The sequence below is a fragment of the Enhydra lutris genome, unplaced genomic scaffold (assembly GCF_002288905.1).
Source record: "Enhydra lutris kenyoni isolate GAN:26980312 unplaced genomic scaffold, ASM228890v2 scaffoldscaffold3, whole genome shotgun sequence".
Classification (NCBI taxonomy): domain Eukaryota; kingdom Metazoa; phylum Chordata; class Mammalia; order Carnivora; family Mustelidae; genus Enhydra; species Enhydra lutris.
In genome coordinates, this window is record NW_019154087.1 from 63,535,579 (window position 1) to 63,556,572 (window position 20,994).

General features: G+C 35.6%; 1 protein-coding gene across 1 annotated transcript in view; it reads left to right on the forward strand.

Annotated features, from left to right (window-relative positions):
* Positions 1 to 20,994, forward strand: part of LOC111153330 (LPS responsive beige-like anchor protein) — a 754,899-nt gene that overhangs the window by 82,216 nt on the left and 651,689 nt on the right. The window contains exons 3-5 of the mRNA XM_022512304.1: positions 8,216 to 8,447; positions 8,664 to 8,764; positions 15,015 to 15,110. Coding sequence (XP_022368012.1) covers positions 8,216 to 8,447; positions 8,664 to 8,764; positions 15,015 to 15,110 — 429 coding nt within the window. The remainder of the gene's footprint in view (positions 1 to 8,215; positions 8,448 to 8,663; positions 8,765 to 15,014; positions 15,111 to 20,994) is intronic.

Sequence of the window (20,994 nt, forward strand, 5' to 3'; positions counted from 1 at the left end):
TTTGTTTTTAAAAGTAAGCACTATACCCAACTTGGGCCTTGAACTCACCACCCTGAGATCAACAGTTGCATACTCTATCAACTGAGCCAGCCAGGCATGCTGGTCTCATTCTTGAAATAAGTATGTATTCACTCATCAGTTAAAAGACTTTGGGGAAGAGATGCTGGGTTAGACAGTCTAAATTATTTGTCACAATCTATTATATACAGTTGTTATGCAGTGTCAGAAGCCTGGTTCAGCTGCATTAGTACCTTGTGAGTTTAGGCAAGTTATGTTTCAGGTTCCTCATCTATTAAGTGAAGATCAGTGTGGGTTTTTTTATGAGAGATAATTAAAGATGATAATTCATATAAAGTGCTTATATTGTAGTGTTGGGTCCCCAATGTTGGGTCCCCCAATAATGATTGGTCCGTGGTCAAAGGAGTGAGACTGATACAAAGCGAAGATCAAGCAAAGCTTTATTTTGCGCCAAGCATCAAGAATCAGACCGACTGTCAAACAGAACAGTCGGGGCCGCCCCTTACAGAGAGGACAACCCTTCTCTGTTTCACAGACTAGCTTTTATAGAGCAAAGGCCACGTGGTTGGGCCTGGCCACGCACAGGTGGCCAATGAAGTTGTAACACACAGAGAAAGCTGCACAGTCATGCTAGGTGACCAATTGCATTACAATTTACCCTAGTAGACATTTGAACCAGCCTATCACCTTGGTAGCTGGGAGACAGTATGTGCCTCCACTGATTGAATGTCTCCACCTGACCTGACCCATCCTTGTATTTGGGCCCGTTATCTCCACTTGACCTAACCCACCCTTGTATTTGGGCTGTTACCTGGGACTGGTTTCCTGGACTTGCTTTTAAGTAAGTTCCCCTGGAGGGGGGGCAGGGTCAATTTAAGTTTTACTGCATAAACAACAAAATGGCTGTACAACGGAGGTGGGGCCGCTCTGACTAAATAGGCCCTTACAGTACATAGCTTTATAGTAATCAATGTATGTATATTGTATTGTTTGTATTTTTAAATTATTTTATTTTGTGTTAGAATTTAAAAAATTGAAGTGCAGAAATATAGAGTAAAAAAGTTTTTCCCAATTACTATTAACTGATTGATTTGTAATCATATTAGTTATCTGTTGGTTGTGTAACAAATTATCCCAAAACTTTGCAGCTTAAACAGTAATAAATATCAGCTCACAGTTTCTGTGGGTCAGGAATTTGGGAGCAAATTGGCTGGACAGTTCTGACTTAGCGTCTGTCATGAGGTTGCATTTCAGATGTTGGCTGAGGTTGCAGTCCTCTAAAGGCTCAACGGGAGCTGGAAGACCTGCTTTTAAACTACTTACATGATTGGCATGTTGGTGTAAGCTTTTGGCTGGAGACCTCAGTTACTTTCCAAGTGGGCCTTTTATATAGCTACTTGAATATCTTCATGACATGGTGACTGAGTTTTTCTTAGAATGAGTGATAGAAGGGAAGCCATTAAGTTCTTAATGACCTAGCTTTGAAGTTTACCCGTTAGTTCAGCTGAACTCTCTTGGCACTTTGAACAACCCTAATTGTGTGGAGGATATCTGTCTTGCTGGACTTGTGGACTGGATTGTAGAGGAAGTGACAGGACAGTTTGATTGTTCATATTTTCTGTCCCCTAAAGTAATCTTAATTTGAGATTTTTTTTCTTTGATTATTATATTCTGTGAATCACAGAAAAGAACTTATAAAAAACAAATAGGTTACTTTAAATCATTCACCTGACAATTTGAAAGGCTTATTAAATGTTTCTGTAAAACATAGATAATTCTGTGATATTCATATAGTCTTTAAGAACACAATTATATTACATTATCCAGTGTTTCTCAAAAAAGCTTTTGACGAATGTTATTCCTTGAAAATCTCTTAGCAGAAAAAAAAAAAAAGAAAAAAAGATTACATTGTCAAGTAAATTTGGGGAAATCCATGCATTGGTTATATATCTTTTTGAAACTTATATAGTAGTATATCTTTGGGAGTTCTATCCTATGAACATCTTTAGCCTTGTTAATCCAGTATTTCTCAGACTTCATGGAAATCTTTTGCTTGATACTGGTTTTGTAGACATGTCATATAGTTTAGTGAAATTTTTTAATTCTTATGAAAGGTACAATGAACAGTGAGAGAGGAGATGTTATTTGCTACTTTCTAGTACATGTGGGGATTTTGAAAATTATTAAGGATAATTTTTTATCAGTAGAACATGCTTTTTGACTGATTTATAGATAGCGAAGTTTTTCTTCAATTTTCTTGTATTCCATGACTTCGCCATCTTAATTCTACATTGTTGCCTTTAGTTGGAGGATCTTACTTTTTCTCTTGCCTTTGATACAACTGGCAAATGGCTTGAGCTTTTTTTTTTTTTAAATTTACTTTAAACTTTAGGTTTATTAAGACATTCAGTTAAATTTACCCTTAGATGTATAGTTTTATGAAATTAAAATTCAGCAGACGGATATATTTGTGGATTCAGTATCACAACCAAGATACCGAAAATTTCATTATCTCCCAAAACACTTCATATGTTTTTTTTGTTGTTAATTCTGTGCTTTCCCCAGCCTCTGGGAACCACTGATCCAGTTCCTCTCCCTATACGTTTGCCTTTTCCAGAATATCATATAAATGGAATCACATAATATGTGGCTTTTGTGTCTAACTACTTTGACTTGGCATAATGTTTTTGATATTAATTCACATCGTTAATGGTATCAGTAACTTTTTCCTTATTATTAGTGATTAGTATTCTGTTGTATGGTTGTACCACAACTTGTTTATCCATTTATTAGTTGGTAGACATTTGAATGTCTATAGTTTTTGGTGATTATGAATAAAGCTTCTGTAAATGTTCATGTACAGATCTTTATGTGGACAAATTCTTTATGAAATGGGTTGTCTATATCCATAGGTCTTACTGCTCTGTTATATTCACCATGAGACTTATGGCATAGATTCTCTACTTGAGAATAGCTACTCTAGTTCTTGCCATTTTCCAGTTGCTTATGTAAGTGGAAGAGGAAAGTTGCAAAGATGAGTTGTGTTCTTTAAGAGTAATAGGCCAGGGGCGCCCGGGTGGCTCAGTGGGTTAAGCCGCTGCCTTCGGCTCAGGTTGTGATCTCAGGGTCCTGGGATCGAGTTCTGCGTCGGGCTCTCTGCTTAGCAGGGAGCCTGCTTCCCTCTCTCTCTCTCTCTCTGCCTGCCTCTCCGTCTACTTGTGATCTCTCTGTCAAATAAATAAATAAAAATCTTAAAAAAAAAAAAGAGTAATAGGCCAGCAGTTGCACATATTACTGCCTGTCCTCTGTGGTCAGCACTTGGTGACATGGCTGGTAACTTCAAGGAAAGTGAAATTTTTTTTCTGCCTGGGCCTCATGTACCAAACTAGAAACGCTTATTACGTAAGAAGAAGAAAATGTAAGTTGGGAGACCACATCATTGTAATTTTCCCTCAACCTCTCCTTATTAATAAGTTTCTAGTGACTATAAACATGTATATGGTCACATTCACTTAGGAATGGATTCTTAGGGATAAATTGGATACCTTGACATTAGCACTTTTATAAAAAGTAAAAAAAAGTAAATACATCTTTGAAGGATGCACATATATAAAAGAAGCTTACTTTTTATTTGGCTTGTTTTATGAACAAGTAGACAGGTCCAAAGATAAAAGGTGATTTGTCACAAGAAGTAGAAAATATCTAGTTAGGGACATAAGATGTGATTGTGCTCTGTCCAGTTTTTCTGCTCTACCTTACTGTGGCCATATCTCTGAGGAAGAATTTAGCAAGATTCCAGGGCAAATACAGCTTTACTTTGAAGTATTAGAATTTTCTCTGTATTACAGTCTTCCCAGTTGTATAAATCTATTGAAGTTAATAATTTTTGGTCCATATGTGTTTCTTGGTTTTCTGAAAATACAAGTGACTTAGGTTTAGTGATATTTAATTTTAGCTTAAAGTATTTTAGTAACATATCCACTGATGAAAGTAGTCATCATGCCCAATTAAAATCCTAATTCATAACTTGTGAAGGTTTATTTGAATTCTTTGAATAATATGCTTTAAAATTTCTATAATCTTGTACATTAAACTATAACCTATAGAAAGCATGTTATGCCACCCTGAAGGTTGCTATAAAAATTGTTTATGGAGTTCAGGCCAAGACTAAAATATGTTGAAATGGAGAGTTGTGAAAAATGTTCTATATAGCATAGGAGACCAAATCATGCTAAAATGCAGAAAAAGACTATACATCAATTTCTAGGCTACATTATTCAAAAAAATACAACCATAAAAAAGGTAATAAGATTACATTTTCACATTTCACGGCTAGTAAAGCGCATTAGGCTGCTCAGATATTCATAACTTTCTGTGACATTTGGGAAGATTATATTTTGTGGTGCAGAGCCATTACTACAGCTCAGATAATAACTAGCCAATGCCTAGACTTGGATTATGATCCTTGTCATTGAAAATAAATTTGTGTTTTGAAGGTTGATCAGCTTCAAATAACTATTAGAAAGGGTTAACATGACACACTGCGGACCCTGTGCATGCTTTTTAGGTATAATAGATATGCATGTATATAGTATATCAAATATGCCACACATTTGTATGTATCAATTTCTGCCATCAATTTTCTCCTTGAAAGGTATATTTTGTAATATTTAAAGCAATGGAGAAATATTTAAAACACCTGTCTGGATACAGCTCTCACACAGTAAACTCAGTTTAAAAGCTGGTGAAATATTTGGGTTTTTTTGGAAATTACTTTCAAAAATTAATTCTGTAGCTTCTTGTAAGGGTGGTTACTGGCAGAAATAAACACAGATTAAAATGGAAGATTGATGTAAGTAATATCAGGGTGAAGGTAAGTTTTCCTAAATTAGTTGTAACTAGACTTTTGACCTCTTTAGACCTGTGTGGGATATGTCCAAACATGTATGTAGTAAAAACTCTCCCTTTGCTCTTTCTCCCCAAATGCTCTGTTGCCTTTTCAGAGGCAATCACTCTTTAGTTTCTTGTGTATCATTCTTGTGTATATGCCTGTGTATATACATTGACATTCATATTGTAGCTTACGGTTCACCTTTTCTTCCATCTTGATTTTCTCACCTAAGTAATGTATTTTAGAGATTTTTTTCGTGTCAGATGGAGCTGCCTCATTCTTTTAATTGGCTGCATCATATTCCATTATATAGTCATATACAACTTTATTAACTGTTATCTGATAATTTTTTTGGGGGGGATTGTTGCTTTTATTTTCTGTTCAAAATGTGTCACAATGAAGTTCTTGTATCTAACATCATTACCTAAATGTATCTGTAGGATAAAGTTCTAGTTGTTAAGGTAGTAGCTATTTGTGTGTGGCTTTTTCTATTTAATATAATTCCTTTGAGATTGGTTGGTTGGTTGGTTTGCTTATTTATTTATATCTATCTATTGATCTACTTTTGCAAGAGGAGATTGACTCATATTGGTAACTGTGTCAGTAGTTCCAGTACCAAATACTTTTCTCATTTATAGTAATTTTTCAGTTGAAGTACTTGGTTTCCCAGACACAAATCACATCATCTCAGAGTAATTGTAATTTAAATTCCTCCAATCTGATATTTATACATTGCCGCCTTTTTGACAATGTATCTTCTGTGCCTCCAGAATAATACCAAATGATGGTGATGATAGTCACATCCTAATCTTGTGTCTGACTTTCATGAGACTCATTTCAATTTTCGTGTGCAAGCATGATGCTGGCTTTTCAGGTGTGGTTGATATATTTTATTATTAAAGGAAGTCTTTTACAATTAATAATAAAGTATGATGGAAATATAAAACTATTTAGCAATGCCACAGTAATAGCAGTGGGAGGTAGGCTCCATCAGTGGATGCATTAAACTGGAATAAACTATTCGGTTGTGGTTTACTCTATTATGAGCTGTTGGATTTTGTTGTACAAAGTATGGCAAGAAACAAGATACTTGCCTAGTCTCAAGGTGTTTCCCACAAGATCTGTAATAATTTAAACATGAAATATAGTAACATTTATTTATTTATTTATTTAAAGATCTTATTTTAGGGAGAGAGAGAGAGAGTGCAAGCATGAGCAGGGAGAGGGAGAGGAAGAGGAAGAAGACGACTTTCCTGCTTAGGAGGGAGCCCAATGCAGGACTTGATCTCAGGACCCTAAGATCATGACCTGAGCTGAAGGCAGATGGTTACCCTATTGAGCCACCCAGGTACCCCTATGGTAACCTTAAAATGAAAAAAATTTGACAAACACCACCTTAAACAAGTGATCAAAGCTAACTTTACCAATAGTGAGGTGTATTTACATTAGGTACCATTGAAATGGTATGCTAAGGACATCCATCACTTCTGGGATACTTTCACTAAAAATGCGTAACCTGAATTTAAACCTGAAAAAATGTCCACATTGGAAGAGTCTATAAAATATCTGGCAAATACGCTTTAAAAACATCAAAATCTTGAAAGTCAAAGAATGCCTGTGTAACGGTCTTAGTACGGAGAAGACTAAAGGGGTGCTCATTATGGATCAGCAAAAGGACTTTAGTGTGATTGAGTAAGATCTGTAAATTTGTCACTAGTCTTTTTATCAATGTTGTTTATCGTTTTAATGATTTTATTAGGATTATATAATATACTCACATTTGGGGAAGCTGGGTAAAGAGTATATAGGAATTCTATACTATTTTGTAGCTTTTTGAATATTTGAAATTATTTCAGGATAAAAAGTTAAAGACAGGACAAGCGGATGATCTTTACAAAAACAAATTAAAAAAGAGTTCTTATGTAGTTAACAGAATTTTTGGGTGGATTAGGGAGCCAGGCATGTATACTTTATAGCCACGACCATGTAGCTAGGGGAATTGGCCCAGTGACACCGAGGGGCCCTTTTAGCAGAAACCCAGTGCTCCTTTGCTTTTGCTAGATGTTCCTGATGATACACAGTAATGGACACTAAAATCTCTGCCAGAGCTTTCCCAGAAGAATCGAATGCTTTTACCACGGCATTAGCCAGGAATTCCTATCTCCTATATGCACATGCTGCTTCATGTTGTTCATTTTCCCATTTTTTCTTTCTCTTGACAGTGTGTTTCTTTGGCAGGAGCTGGGAGACATCAATCCTTGGCTTCAAGGAGTTTTAATTGTTTGTCTAATTCTGAACTTTCCCTGCTTTTCTGGAGTAAACTCTATTAGGTTGTGTCTGTTATTCTTTTATGAGCTGTTGGATTTTGTTTTGTGAAGTTCACTTTCCTAATTCTTGGCCACTTTTTGGGTTTAGGAATGCGTAATGAAAAACCAAGACATACTCAGAAGGACAGGAGTGTAGGTGAATCTTGTATGTAGTATTTCTGACAGATATCTTTTAAAATACTAGTTAATAAGGATAGCTCTGCAGAGGTAATTATAAAAGTATTTTAATTCCTTTAAAAACTTGGAATTTGTTTAAATTTAAGAAACTCTCCTCTGTGGGAGGATGCTGTGGGTGAGATGGCATTGTGGGGATAGGTCAGTGTATCTTTCTCTGGATGGATTTTTTGATAGTATCAATGAAATAAATTTTCTTGATTACTACTTTGGGTGTATGATTATATTTAAGTTATCCTAGTTATTGACAGGGAAGGAAAGGGATTAAAATCAGTAGGTAAAATAAAGTAGAAATTTATAAAGTAGACAATTATAAATGCTAAGTTCTGTGTCCACTCTGAGCATTTTTAGCTTTTCATTTCTGTTGTGAGCTGGTATTTTGTATAAGCAGCAAAGCACTTGTAGGTTGTTGTGGATAGTTCACAGAGTTCATGATTCATAAATACTGAATTATAAGCAGTTATAGAGCTAAAAGTTAGATCTTTGTTGATATCAGGTCAGTGCATAATGATTTACCGAAGACATTCTGTATTTGTTTCTGTTGAAGAATATTTCCATTTTTATATTGTAAGTCTTGCTTGACTTTGTGCTGTCTTAACTTGAAGGTTTCTTTAGAATCTTTATTTTTTAGAACTCTGTGTGTGTGTGTGTGTGTGTGTGTGTGTGTGTGTATTTATGGACCCTTTTGTTGTAGAGGGTAGAGAAGAATGTGTATGGGTAGTTACTGCCAACCTAAAGCTTAGGAGTGTGCTCTAATTATATCAAAAAAGCACTAATATTTTTAATTTTCCCCTCTTTTTGGAAGCTGGTAGGAGGGCAGTTTGATTTGGAAATGAATTTCATTATCCAAGAAGGTGAGAGTATCATCTGCATGGTGGACCTACTAGAAAAATGTGATATTACTTGCCAAGCAGAGGTCTGGAGCATGTTTACAGCGATTCTGAAGAAAAGCATACGAAATCTTCAAGTCTGCACTGAAGTAGGCCTTGTTGAGAAAGTGCTTGGGAAGATTGAAAAAGTTGACAATATGATAGCAGGTATGATTTTTTTTTTTCTGTAGTACATTGGATGTAAAGAAATAAAGTTTGATTCTTAAATACTGTATTTCTCTTATTTAGTAATATTTATTTCAGAAATATTTGAGCATCTAATATGTGTGGAACTCTAATGTTCAGACTCTTAAATAAGCATGGTATATTTTAATAGTTGAAGAAATATAAATTGATTGTTTTATTGTCTTCTTTTGTTTCCAGATCTTTTAGTTGACATGTTGGGAGTGCTGGCTAGCTATAATTTGACCGTTCGAGAACTAAAGCTATTCTTCAGTAAACTTCAAGGACATAAAGGACAATGGGTGAGAAAATGGAATACTCTTTGATATTTGAAAGTATCCCTCTCCTCAGACACATTAGTGGATTTTAAGCAACTGTTATTATTATATGGGGGTAAATGTCAAATTGAAGGGAAGAGATCAATTAAAGTACTGTTTAGGTCTGAACAGCTACTTCTGCCATGACCTGACACAGGTGCAGACTGAGAGAACTGGGTGTTCTAGGCAGGCTATTACTTGGCTTTTCTTCAAACTATTAGTCTTCAAAATACATTTAACATTTATTAGAGGAAAAGGGTAAGGACAGAGAAGGAAGAGTGTTAAGGTAGCAGCACCTAGATTCTCTGTTGACCTGAGTAGTTAAGCTGTTGTCCTTAAACTTGAATAACCCACTGAGTGAACACAAGCTGTGCAGTTAATTGGCTCCACCATCCACAAATTCAATTTAGTGGTCATTTTCTTTCTTTTTTTTTTTTTTTTTAAAGATTTTATTTATTCATTCGACAGAGAGGGATCACAAGTAGACAGAGAGGCAGACAGAGAGAGAGAGAGGAGGAAGCAGGCTCCCCACCAAGGAGAGAGCCGGATGCGGGGCTCGATCCCAGGACCCCGGGATCATGACCTGAGCCGAAAGCAGAGGCTTTAACCCTCTGAGCCACCCAGGCGCCCCTAGTGGTCATTTTCAATGAATGGCAATAGTGTCAACTTATTTTGAACTCCAGGTGCCTTAGCAAACTGTTTTCTTCCTGCCACTTGGTTACTTACCTCTTAGAGGAATACTAATAAATATTCTCCCCCACTTTTGTTGCATTTCTAGGCTTATTTTAGTGCTCTTTAGAGATCATTGTTCACAGCACTGCTCAGCTACACCTGATCCTTAATCTAGTTCTGATGAAATATATTTAAATTGGTACCTTGTAATAATAAACACTCTATTGTGTTAAAGTGGTTATACTTGAGCTTCTTTGTATCAAGCTTTAGTTCTCTGGCTACTTTTAAGATTTCATCACTTTTAAGTTGGTAGGATCTTGATCTCAGGGTTTTGAGTTCAAGCCCTGTGTTGGGTGTGGAGCTTACTTAAAAAAAAATTTATCATTGATTTGTAGCAATTTTATTATGTTTCTTAGTACGGTTACCTTGTGTTTATTCTTTTTTTTTTTTTTTTAAAAGATTTTATTTATTTATTTGACAGACAGAGATCACAAGTCTGGCAGAGAGGCAGGCAGAGGGGAAGCAGGCTCCCTGCTGAGCCCCATGCAGGGCTTGATCCCAGCACCCTGGGATCATGACCTGAGCCAAAGGCAGAGGCTTTAACCCACTGAGCCACCCAGGCGCCCCCCACCCTTGTGTTTATTCTTATTACAGTTCTGGTATCTGTGTGTTTATAATATAATTTTCAGCAAATTTGGAAACACTTTGGTCATTATTTCTTCAAATATCATTTTCTTGTCCTTCCCTCCTTTTTTGGGACATGTGTGTTAGCTCTAATTACATGTATGTTAGCTCTCTTGATAGTGTCTAGTAGGTCACTCAAATCTTTTCACATTTTCTTTTTTTAGTCTTTTCTCTTTGTGCTTCATTTTAGACTGCTTTTATTACTGTATTTTTAAGGTAACTGCTCTTCTGCAGTGTGTTGATTCTATCCATTAAAATTTTCAGATTTCAGTTTTTTTAGTTCTATAAATTCTCTTTAGTTCTTTTTAGTATCTTTCATTTTTCCTCATTATGTTCATGTTTTCCTTTTAAGTCCTGGTTGGGACTCTTGAGCATATTTATAATAGTTGATTTCATGTTATTATCTACTGAATCTATCTTTGTCATTTTCTAGATCATTTTTTTTATGCACTAATTTTGCTTCTGCTTATAGGTCTTATTTTCCTTCTTCTAATGCTGGTGATTTTAGATTGAGTGATGTTAGATATAGTGAATTGTTCCTTGTTGAGTGCTGGATTTTGTCATAATCCCTTTTTTAGATTATTAGTCTGCTTTGGTAGGCAGAGATATTATTTGTGGCTAGTTTAAAAGTTTTCTTTTGGTCACTTCAGATTGGCTGTTGTTCTAGGGCTAGATTAGCTTCCTTATTCAGACCTGATCTTCTGGGACCTCTGTGAATGACCCTAAGTCTCAGATACAGGATAAGAGGTAGTGTAAGACTGTGGTCTCTACACAGTGCCTAGTAGGGTCTCAAACAGTTTCTGGCTCTATCCTAGCTGTGGGAGTTCTTTGACTTACAGCTGTTATTATCTTGGCCTCACCTTGTTCAGTTTTATGGCAGGTTTGAATAGTTTGATATTAAGCCAAGGAGTCAGTGAGGATTTATGGAGCTTCTTGTCTATATAGCTTTTTTCTCTTTAGTACTCTGCTTTAAAGCTTTTATCTCCCTTAGACTACCCATATTCCACTCTCTGCCTCATCAAGTCAATGAGACCTTTAAATTCTATTTTGTTTCCCTCTTCCTGTGCAGTGATAGAAATTGTATCCTGATAGAAAGTCTGATAATTTCATGGCTCATTTTGTTTCCTTTTTGTCAAGTATCAACAGTCTTGAGCTACCTCTTCTTCCATGTCTGAAAACAGTTTTTGTTTCATACATTTTATCCTGTATTCTGGTTGTTTATATGCTTTGATAAGTCCAGGTCCTGTTACTATATCATGTCTAGAGGAGGAAGTACACATCTTCAACTTACAGTGAGATTCCATCCTGATAATCCCATTATAAGTTGAAAATCCATTTAATACACCTATGCTACCAAACAACATAGCTTAGCCTAACCTATCTTAAATGTGCTCAGAACACTTACATTAGCTGACAGTTGGGCAAAGTCATGTAACACAAAGCTTATTTTATAATATAGTGTTGAATATCTCATGTTATATATTGAATACTGTATTGAAAGTGCAAAACAGAATAGTTGTGTGGGTACAGAATGGTTGTAAGTGTATCAGTTTTTTACCCTTGTGATGCCCAGTGTCATAAGAGTATTGTACTACATATTGCATATCACGAGCCTGGGAAAAGATTAGACTTTAAAGTACTATTTCTACTGAGTGCATATAGTTTTCACACCATTGTGAAGTAAAATTGTAAGTTAAACCGTCAGATGTCAAGGATGGCCTATATACTGGTTTCATTTAAATTTTGATTTATATTCAGTGTATTTATTGTGAATGTATATTTAATACATTTTTTTGGTGAATATAGAAAACTCTGAGAAGATAAGAGGATATGAATAGATGTTTATTTATATAAAAACCCCACAACCAAATAAATACAAAATCACTAATAATTAGAGATCTTGAAATTAAAACTATTGATATTTCACATTATGTCTGTTAGTATTAAGGATTATAAAGTTGGATAATAGCAAATATATTTGTGGGATAGGGTTATTTTATTTTGGTGGGGTCAGCATTTATATTTCTTAGCTAATTCGCAAGCTTTGCTTTGTTTCAGCAAGTTAAATCTTTGCATCAGTAGTTGAAGCAGAAAATTATTTGATTCACTGATTATATTTTGAGAACTGTTTTCCTATTATTGGTAGTAATGATAGCACAAGATAGATCATAGCCTACTTTTAAACTAGCTTAAAACAGAATCTTTTAAATCAAAAAGGAACATGGCTATGCTTAAATGACAGAATTGATGGGATTGATGTCCCCCCGCCCCCTGCCCCACCCCGTCACTTACAGTGGTGGACAGACACATTAGAATATTGAGGCATAATTACAATTACTATGGCCAAGTGATTGCATCTAAGTTCTGAGGGTTATGTTACATAAATGTTAGATTACACATCTTATAGTTACATACATATTTTGATTTTGTCTATTTCAAATCCTATCTTTTGTTCCAGTTTTATTTATTTTTTTTCCCAAATCTTTATTTAAATTCTAGTTAAGATATAGTGTGATATTGGTTTCAGGAGTAGAATTTAGTGATTTATCACTTACAAAAAAACAGGGATAGGGTTATTTGAATATGTATGCTGGTGGTTGGCGTGAATTTAGCCAACCTCGAGTAGTCTACCACTACTTAGTCACATAAATTAAACTGCTATCCGGCGATTTAGTAATTTGCTCCTGAGTACATGTTCCATGAGATTCTCAGTTTCTTTTCTTTCTTTATTTCTTTTTTTTTTTCTTTCTTTCTTTTTTTTTTTTTTTAAAGATTTTATTTATTTATTTGACAGAGAGAGACAGATCACAAGTAGGCAGAGAGGCAGATGGGGGTGGGAGGAGCAGGCTCCCCGTTGAGCAGAGAGCCTGATGTGGGGCTCAATCCCAGGACCCTGGGATCATAACATGGGCCGAAGGAGAGGCTTTAACCCACTGAGCCAACCCAGGCGCCCCGAGACTCTCAGTTTCATAAGGAAGTACACATGAGGATGTTCAATGAAGCATTATTTTTGGTGGCAGTGAATTGTCACCACGGAGGCTTATCATTAGGAAAGTAGACAGGTAAAATGTATTGGATGCATTAACTAGATTATTATATAGCAGTTAGAATTGATTTAAAAGTTAATGTGAATAGATGCAAGAAGCAGGAAGAAAGAAACAGATTAATATATCTAACCCAGTATCATTTAAATTATAAGTACAGTCACACAGAAACATTTTTGAAGGAACACATAAAAAGATTAAATATGTTTAGACAGTTGCTTATGTGACTCGGAGTTGAATGAGAATAGGTTTAGGGCATAAAGTGAGAAAATAATAAGCTGTTAATAAAACGAGCAAGGCCTTGGGGTGCCTAGCTTGCTTAGTTGGTGGAGCATGCAACTCTTGATCTTGGGGTTGTGAGTTCAAGACCCACATTGGGTGTAGAGATTACCTAAAAATAAAATTAAAAAAAAATCCCAAAACTGAAAAGAATTCAGACATTTGTGGAATGGTTCTGTAGATGGAAATGCTATAATATTTTTATTTTTGACTGCAGAGTTATTTTTAGTTATTTCATTTTGGAATTTATTTTAAAAAATCAACATGAATGTAGTTACTTGTTGCTACACTTTTATAACTGAGCAGTGTGGCAAATTGAAAATTTCTTGGTCACTTAATAAAACTCTCCACTTAACATTTAGGTAAAAGATTGCTGGACTCTTAGACATTTTATAAATAGAGTAGATACCAAATAAGATGAAAGCAAGCAAATGATTTCACTTGTAGGTTGGCCTTGTTTAGAACTTTTAATGAGGAAGAATGTATTACACTTTATCCTGTTTGTTTATAAACTGATTAAAATGATAATGTGTATATGATTATTCATTTCTTTTCCTTGTAAATAAGTCTTTTTGTTTTAGTTGTTGTTTTGTGTATTAGAGGAGACTTGTGGGTCAAAGAGGCATTATATAGATGTAATGCCACAGCTTTTTTATATGCTATATAGTAAAGGTAATATTATAGAATGAAATATGACAGAGGATTGGATCCAGTCTCAGAGGTCAGGGAAGACTGCTACGAGGAAGTGGACCTTTAGGATGAGCTCTGTAAGTTGGGTAAGATTTATTTAGTTAAGAGGGAAGAGAAGTGGGCCTAGTGAGAACATTTTAAGCACAAGGAATAGTTCGTGCTCAGGCCCTTTTGTGAGAAGAATACAGAGAGCAGAAGATAGAAATGCAGAATGAGGCTAGTGAGATAGATCTAGTATCTTGTGGGCTGTGGTAAGGCTTTTGGTCTTTATTTTCAAGACAATGGGAAGCTCTCTGAGAGCAGAATAGAAAGGTAAAAGTATAGTAGTTAAAACTATGGACTCTCAAGTAAGACTGAGTTCTGATCCCCGCCTTGCCATTTTGCTACCTGTGTGACCTTGGACATGTTCTTCTGTCTCAGAGTCCTCCTCTATAAAATGGGATAATAATAGTACCACCTCTGGTTATAATGTTAAAATATTTTTATTGTTTCTTTGAAAACAGTCCTTAACAGTATAATGTAGTAGGCATTATTTGTGAAATTAAAAAGTGTGTTTTAAAGAGAGATGGGTGGTGGGTTGATATAGTTTGTAATTTTAAAACATTTTTGCTGCAGTATGAAGATTCAGGTGTCAGGTGATATTGGCACATATTTATCAAACACCTCGTATGTTCTATTGTATTACAAAAATGGCATAGGTACATTTTATGTTTCTTTAAGATAGTGAAAATAATTGCTTTTTATATGCTTTTAGCTAACAGCATCATTTGGTTTTTCTTGGGTATATTAAAGTATGAGTATATTAAAAATAACTTTTTGTTTTATGGTGAATAATGTGTTTAATGAGCTGTTGATTATTTTCATAGCCTCCACATGCTGGGAAGTTGCTATCTGTGTTAAAGCATATGCCTCAGAAGTATGGTCCTGATGCCTTTTTCAACTTTCCAGGAAAGAGTGCTGCAGTAAGTAAATTTTAATGAGGAAATCACTTGGAGTTTTTCCTTTCCTTCCAGAAAGTACAGCCGTGTAAACAACCTGACAGGTTCATTGTTAGGTAGAAACTTCTTTGCACAACTTAACTTTTTCCTTATAGCAGTTATTCGTGTTACTTTTTCCTATCTTAGAGGTGAAGAAATACAGGCTCATAGAAGTTAAGAAAGCTGCCCATTATATTATAGCGTGGGGCAATAACGGAGTAAGAACCCAGTTCTTTTGAACATGTTGTCTTTAGAATTTATCTCTGCATTGTCCAATAGGTATTTATGTGACACTTTCACTTTCTATCTTACTGAATCTTTCTTCAGCCTTGTATTTCCCCAAAGGGTGTTTCTTTTACACCTGGTATATAGAACGAGAATAAATCTTTGAAACTTTCTGGCAAGTTCTCCTGATTCAGGAATTTCCAAATTACATCAATTTCAGCATTTTTTAAGCCTTAATCGTTTAATATAGTTTAAATAAGATGTTGATAGTAATATTTGTAATATTTTGAAATGTTATTGGAGTACGTTGTATAATGTGCATATGTTATTTATGGAAGCTTTTTTTTACCTCCTCATATTACATTCATCTGCTTGTTACTAGCAAAAAATTTTTTGAGGGTATTTTAGTCTGTTCTTTTTCTGAGATTATTTTTTGTTATTTTTACTTTGTTTTTCATAATATCTTACTAACTTCTTAGGCCCTATATAGTAGTCAAGTAATACCTGCAAAAAGAAAAGAGTGTTTTTTTTTTTTTGTTTTTTTTTTTTAAGATTCTATTTATCTATTTGACAGACAGAGATCACAAGTAGTCAGAGAGGCAGGCAGAGAGAGAGGGGGAAGCAGGCTCCCCGCTGAGCAGAGAGCCTGATGTGGGGCTCGATCCCAGGATCCTGAGATTATGACCTGAGCCGAAGGCAGGGTTTTAACCCACTGAGCCACCCAGGTGCCCCAAGAAAAGAGTGTTTTAAAAGAACATTTGTAATATTTGAATATTTTACACACAATACACAGCTTTCTTTGGACAGTTTATTGCTTGTATTGTTTGTCCTTCATAATTTTTCCTTACTAAGCATTTTAGACTTGAAGCTTTCCAGAATAACTTCGTTCTCTTGGCATTGAGCCTATAATTTACCTCTAATATAAGAAGCAGTTTTATGGGGGGTGCCTGGGTGGCTCAGTGGGTTAAAGCCTCTGCTTTCGGCTCAGGTCATGATCCCAGGGTTCTGGGATTGAGCCCCGCATCGGGCTCTCTGCTCCGCAGGGAGCCTGCTTCCTCCCCCCTCTCTCTGCCTGCTTCTCTGCCTACTTGTGATTTCTGTCTGTCAAATAAATAAATCTTAAAAAAAAAAAAAAAAAAGCCATTTTATGAGATTAACTTTCTTGAAATGCAAAATTTTTTTAATGTTAACTTTGTTTTTCTTTTATTCTAAATTCTAGTAGTTAACATACAGTATAATGTTAGTTTCAGGTGTACAATTTAGTGATTCAGCAGTTCCATACGTCACCTGGTGCTCATCATGACAAGTGCATTCCTTTATCTCCATCACCTGCTTAACACATCTTCCTGCCCCTGTCCCCTGTGGTAACCATCAGTTTGTTCTCCAGTTAAGAGTTCATTTCTTGGTTTGCCTATATTTTTCCCCTATGATCATTTGTTCAGATTCCTAAATACCCCGAATATGTAAATCATATAGTATTTGTTTTTCTCGGATTTATTTCACGTAGTGTGATACTCTGTAACTCCACCCGTGGTGTTGCTAATGGCAAGATTTCATTCTTTTTGATGGCTGAGTACTATCCCATTGTGTGTGTGTATGTGTGTGTATATACACTACATTTTATTTCTCCATTCATCAGTGAAAGGACATTTGAGATCTTTTCATGATTTGGCTATTGTAGATAATTCTGCTATAAACACCAGGGCACATGTATCTCTTCAAATTAGTATTTTTATATTCTTTAGGCCAATTCTAGTAATGCAATTGCTGGATTGTAAGGTAGTTCTATTTTTAACTTTTTGAGGAACCTCCATACTGTTTTCCAGAGTGGCTGCACCAGTTTGCATTCCCACCAACAGTACAAGAGGGTTCCTTTTTCTCCATAACCTCGCCAACACCTGTTCTTTCTTGTATTGTTAATTTTGCCATTCTGAAGGTGTGAGGTGGTAACTCTTCATAGTTTTGATTTGTATTTCCCTGAAGATGCATGATGTTGAGCATCTTTTCCATGTCTGTTGGCCTTCTGTATCTTTGGGAAAATGTCTATTCATGTCTTCTGCCCATTTTTTATTTGTGTTGGTTATTGGGCATGGAGTTTTATAAGCTCCTTATATATTTTGGATACTAACCTTGTATCAGATATGTCATTCTGAAGGTTGCCTTTTAGTTTTGTTGATAATTTTCTTTGCTGTGCAGAAGGTTTTTATTTTGATGTGGTACCAATTGTTTATTTTTGCTTTTGTTTTCCTTGCCTCAGGAGACTTATCTAGAAAAAAGTTGCTACAGCTAATGTCAAAGAGGTTACTGCCTGTATTCTCCTCTAGGATTTTAATGGTTTCTTATATCACATTTAGGTCTTCATCCATTTTGAACTTATTTTTGTGTATGGTAGAAGAAATTAGTTCAGTTTCATTTTTTTGTATGCTGCTGTTCAGTTTTCCCAACACCATTTGTTGAAGAGACTGTCTTTATTCTGTTGGACAATCTTACCTGCTTTGTGGAAGATCAGTTGACCATGTAGTTGTGGGTTCATTTCTGTGTTTTTTTTTTTTCCCCCTGTTCCATTGATTTATGTGTGTGTTTTTGTGTCAGTACCATACTGTTTTGATCACCACAGCTTTGTAATGTAACTTCAAGTCTGGAATTGTGATGCCTCCAGCTTGGCTTTTGTTTTTCAAGGTTGGTTTGGCTATTCATGGTTTTTTGTGGTTCCATACAAATTTTAGGATTCTTTGTTCTAGCTCTGTGAAAAATGCAGTTGGTATTTTGATGGGGTTAGATTAAATCTGTAGATTACTGTGATAGTATAGACATTTGAATAATATTTGTTCTTCTAGTCCATGAGCATGGAATGTTTTTCCATTTCTTTGTGTCATCTTTGGTGTCTTTCATTAGTATTTGATAGTTTTCAGAGTATAGATCTTTTACCCCTTTGGCTAAGTTTATTCCTAGGTATCTTACTATTTTTGGTGCATTTGTGAATTTGATTCTTTAATTTCTCTTTCTGCTGCTTCATTATTGGTGCATAGAAATGCAACATATTTCTATACATTGATTTTGTATCTTGAGACCTTATCACTTTTGGTAATTTTTTGGTGGAATCTTTTGGGTTTTCTGTAGAGAGTATCATGTAATCTGCAAATAGTGGAAGTTTGACTTTTTCCTTTCCTATTTGGATGCTTTTTAATTTTTTGTGTTGTCTGATTGCTGTGGCTAGGAATTCCAGTTCTTTGTTAAATAATAGTGGTGAGGGGCGCCTGGGTGGCTCAGTGGGTTAAGCCGCTGCCTTCGGCTCAGGTCATGATCTCAGAGTCCGGGGATCGAGCCCCGCATCGGGCTCTCTGCTCTCTAGGGGAGCCTGCTTCCTCCTCTCTCTCTGCCTGCCTCTCTGCCTGCTTGTGATCTCTCTGTCAAATAAATAAGTAAAATCTTTAAAAAAAAAAAAAAAAAAAATTAAAAAAAAAAATAATAGTGGTGAGAGTGCACATCCCTGTCTTGTTTCTGACTGGTAGAAAGCTAAAGCTCTCAATTTTGACCCAATGAGGATGATATTAGTTGTGGGTTTTCATATTTGGCCTTTATTATGTTGAAATATGTTCCCTCTAACCTTGTTTTTTTGAGTGTTTTTGTCATGAAAGGATGTTGTACTTTGTCAAATGCTTTTTCTGCATCCATTGAAAGGATCATATGGTTCTTTTATTTTTTCAAGAGACTTATTTATTTAGTAGAGTGAGAGATGGTGGGGAGGAATGTTATGGGGAGTGGGAGAGAGAGAATCTTAAGCAGACTCCTTGCTGAGCATGGATTCCCAACATGGGGCTTGATCTCACAACCCTGAGCTGAAATCAAGAGTCCAGTGCTTAACTGACTGAGCCACCCAGGTGCCCCAGGATCATATGGTTCTTATCCTTTTTATTAATGTGTATCCTGTTGATTGATTTGTGAATATTGAACGACCCTTGCAGCCCAGGAGTGAATTCTGCTCGATTGTGGTGAATGATTCTTTTAAGGTACTGTTGGATTTGGTTTGCGAGTATTGTATTGAGAATTTTTGCATCCATGTTCATCAGGGGTATTGGCCTGTAGTTCTCTTTTTTTAGTCAAGTTTTTATCTGGTTTTGATATCAGGGTAATGTTGGCCTCATAAGAAGATGAATTTGCAAGTTTTCCTTCCATTTCTACTTTTTGGAGTAGTTTGAGAAGAATAGGTATTAACTCTTCTTTAAATGTTTGGTAAAATTCACCTGTGAATCCATCTGGCCCTGGACTTTGGGTTCATGGGAGATTTCTTAAATTACTGATTCAATATCTTTGCTGGTTATCAGTCTGTTCCAGTTTTGTATTTTTTCCTGTTTCAGTTTTGGTACTTTATGATTGTCTAATTTGTTGGTACATAGTTTTTCCTAATATCCCCTTATAATTCTATTATGGTGTTGGTATTTCTCCTCTCTCATTTGTGAATTTCATTTATTAGGATCCTTTTTCTTTTCTTTTAAAGATTTTATTTATTTGACAGATAGAGATCACAAGTAGGCAGAGAGGCAGGCAGAGAAAGAGAGAGAGGAGGAAGCAGGCTCCCTGCCAAGCAGAGAGCCTGGCATGGGGCTCGATCCCAGGACCGTGGGATCATGACCTGAGCTGAAAGCAAAGGCTTTAACCCACTGAACCACCCAGGCGCCCCAGTCCTTTTTCTTTTCTATTTCATAAGTCTGGCTAGGGGTTTATCAATTTTATTAATTTTTTCAAAGAACCAGCTCATGGTTTCATTGATTTGTTGTTTTTTAGCTTCTATATCATTTATTTCTGCTTTGATCTATATTATTTCCTTTCTTTTGCTTGCTTTTGGCTTCATTTGTTGTTCTTTTTCTAGCTCCTTTAAGTTATAAGTTCAGGTTGTTTATTTGTATTTTTCTTGCTTATTAAGGTAGGCCTGTATTGCTATGTACTTTCTTCTTTGGTTTCCTGGTTGACCGATTCATTGTTTAGTAGCATGTTCCTTAACCTCTATGTATTTGTGGTCTTTCCACGTTTTTACTTGTGGTTGACTTTAAGTTTTATACCATTATGGTCAGAAAATACGCATGGTATGATCTCAGTCTTTTTGTACTTGTTGAGGCCTGATTTGTGACCTCGAATGTGATGTATTCTAGAGAAATCCCATGTGTACTTGAAAAGAATGTGTATTCTGCTTTAGGATGGAATGTTGATGGAATGATGAATGTATCTGTTAAGTCCATCTGGTCCAGTGTGTCATTCAAAGCCATTGTTTCCTTAGATGATCTCTCCATTGATGTAAGAAGGGTGTTAAAGTCCCCTACTATTATTGTATTATCATCAATTAGTTTTTTATGTTTGTTATTAATTGTTTTATATATTTGGATGCTCCCATGTTGGGTGCATAAATATTTACAGTTGTTAAATCTTGTTGGATTGTTCCCTTTATTATGATGTAACGCCCTTCTTCATCTCTTGTTATAGTCTGTGGCTTAAAGTTCAGTTTGTCTGATGTAAGCATTGCTACTCTCACATCTTTTGATGTCTGTTTGCATGATAAATGTTTCTCCATCCTCGCACTTTTCAGTCTGCAGGTGTGTTTAGGTCTAATATGAATCTCTTGTAGAGAGCATATAGGTAGGTCTTGATT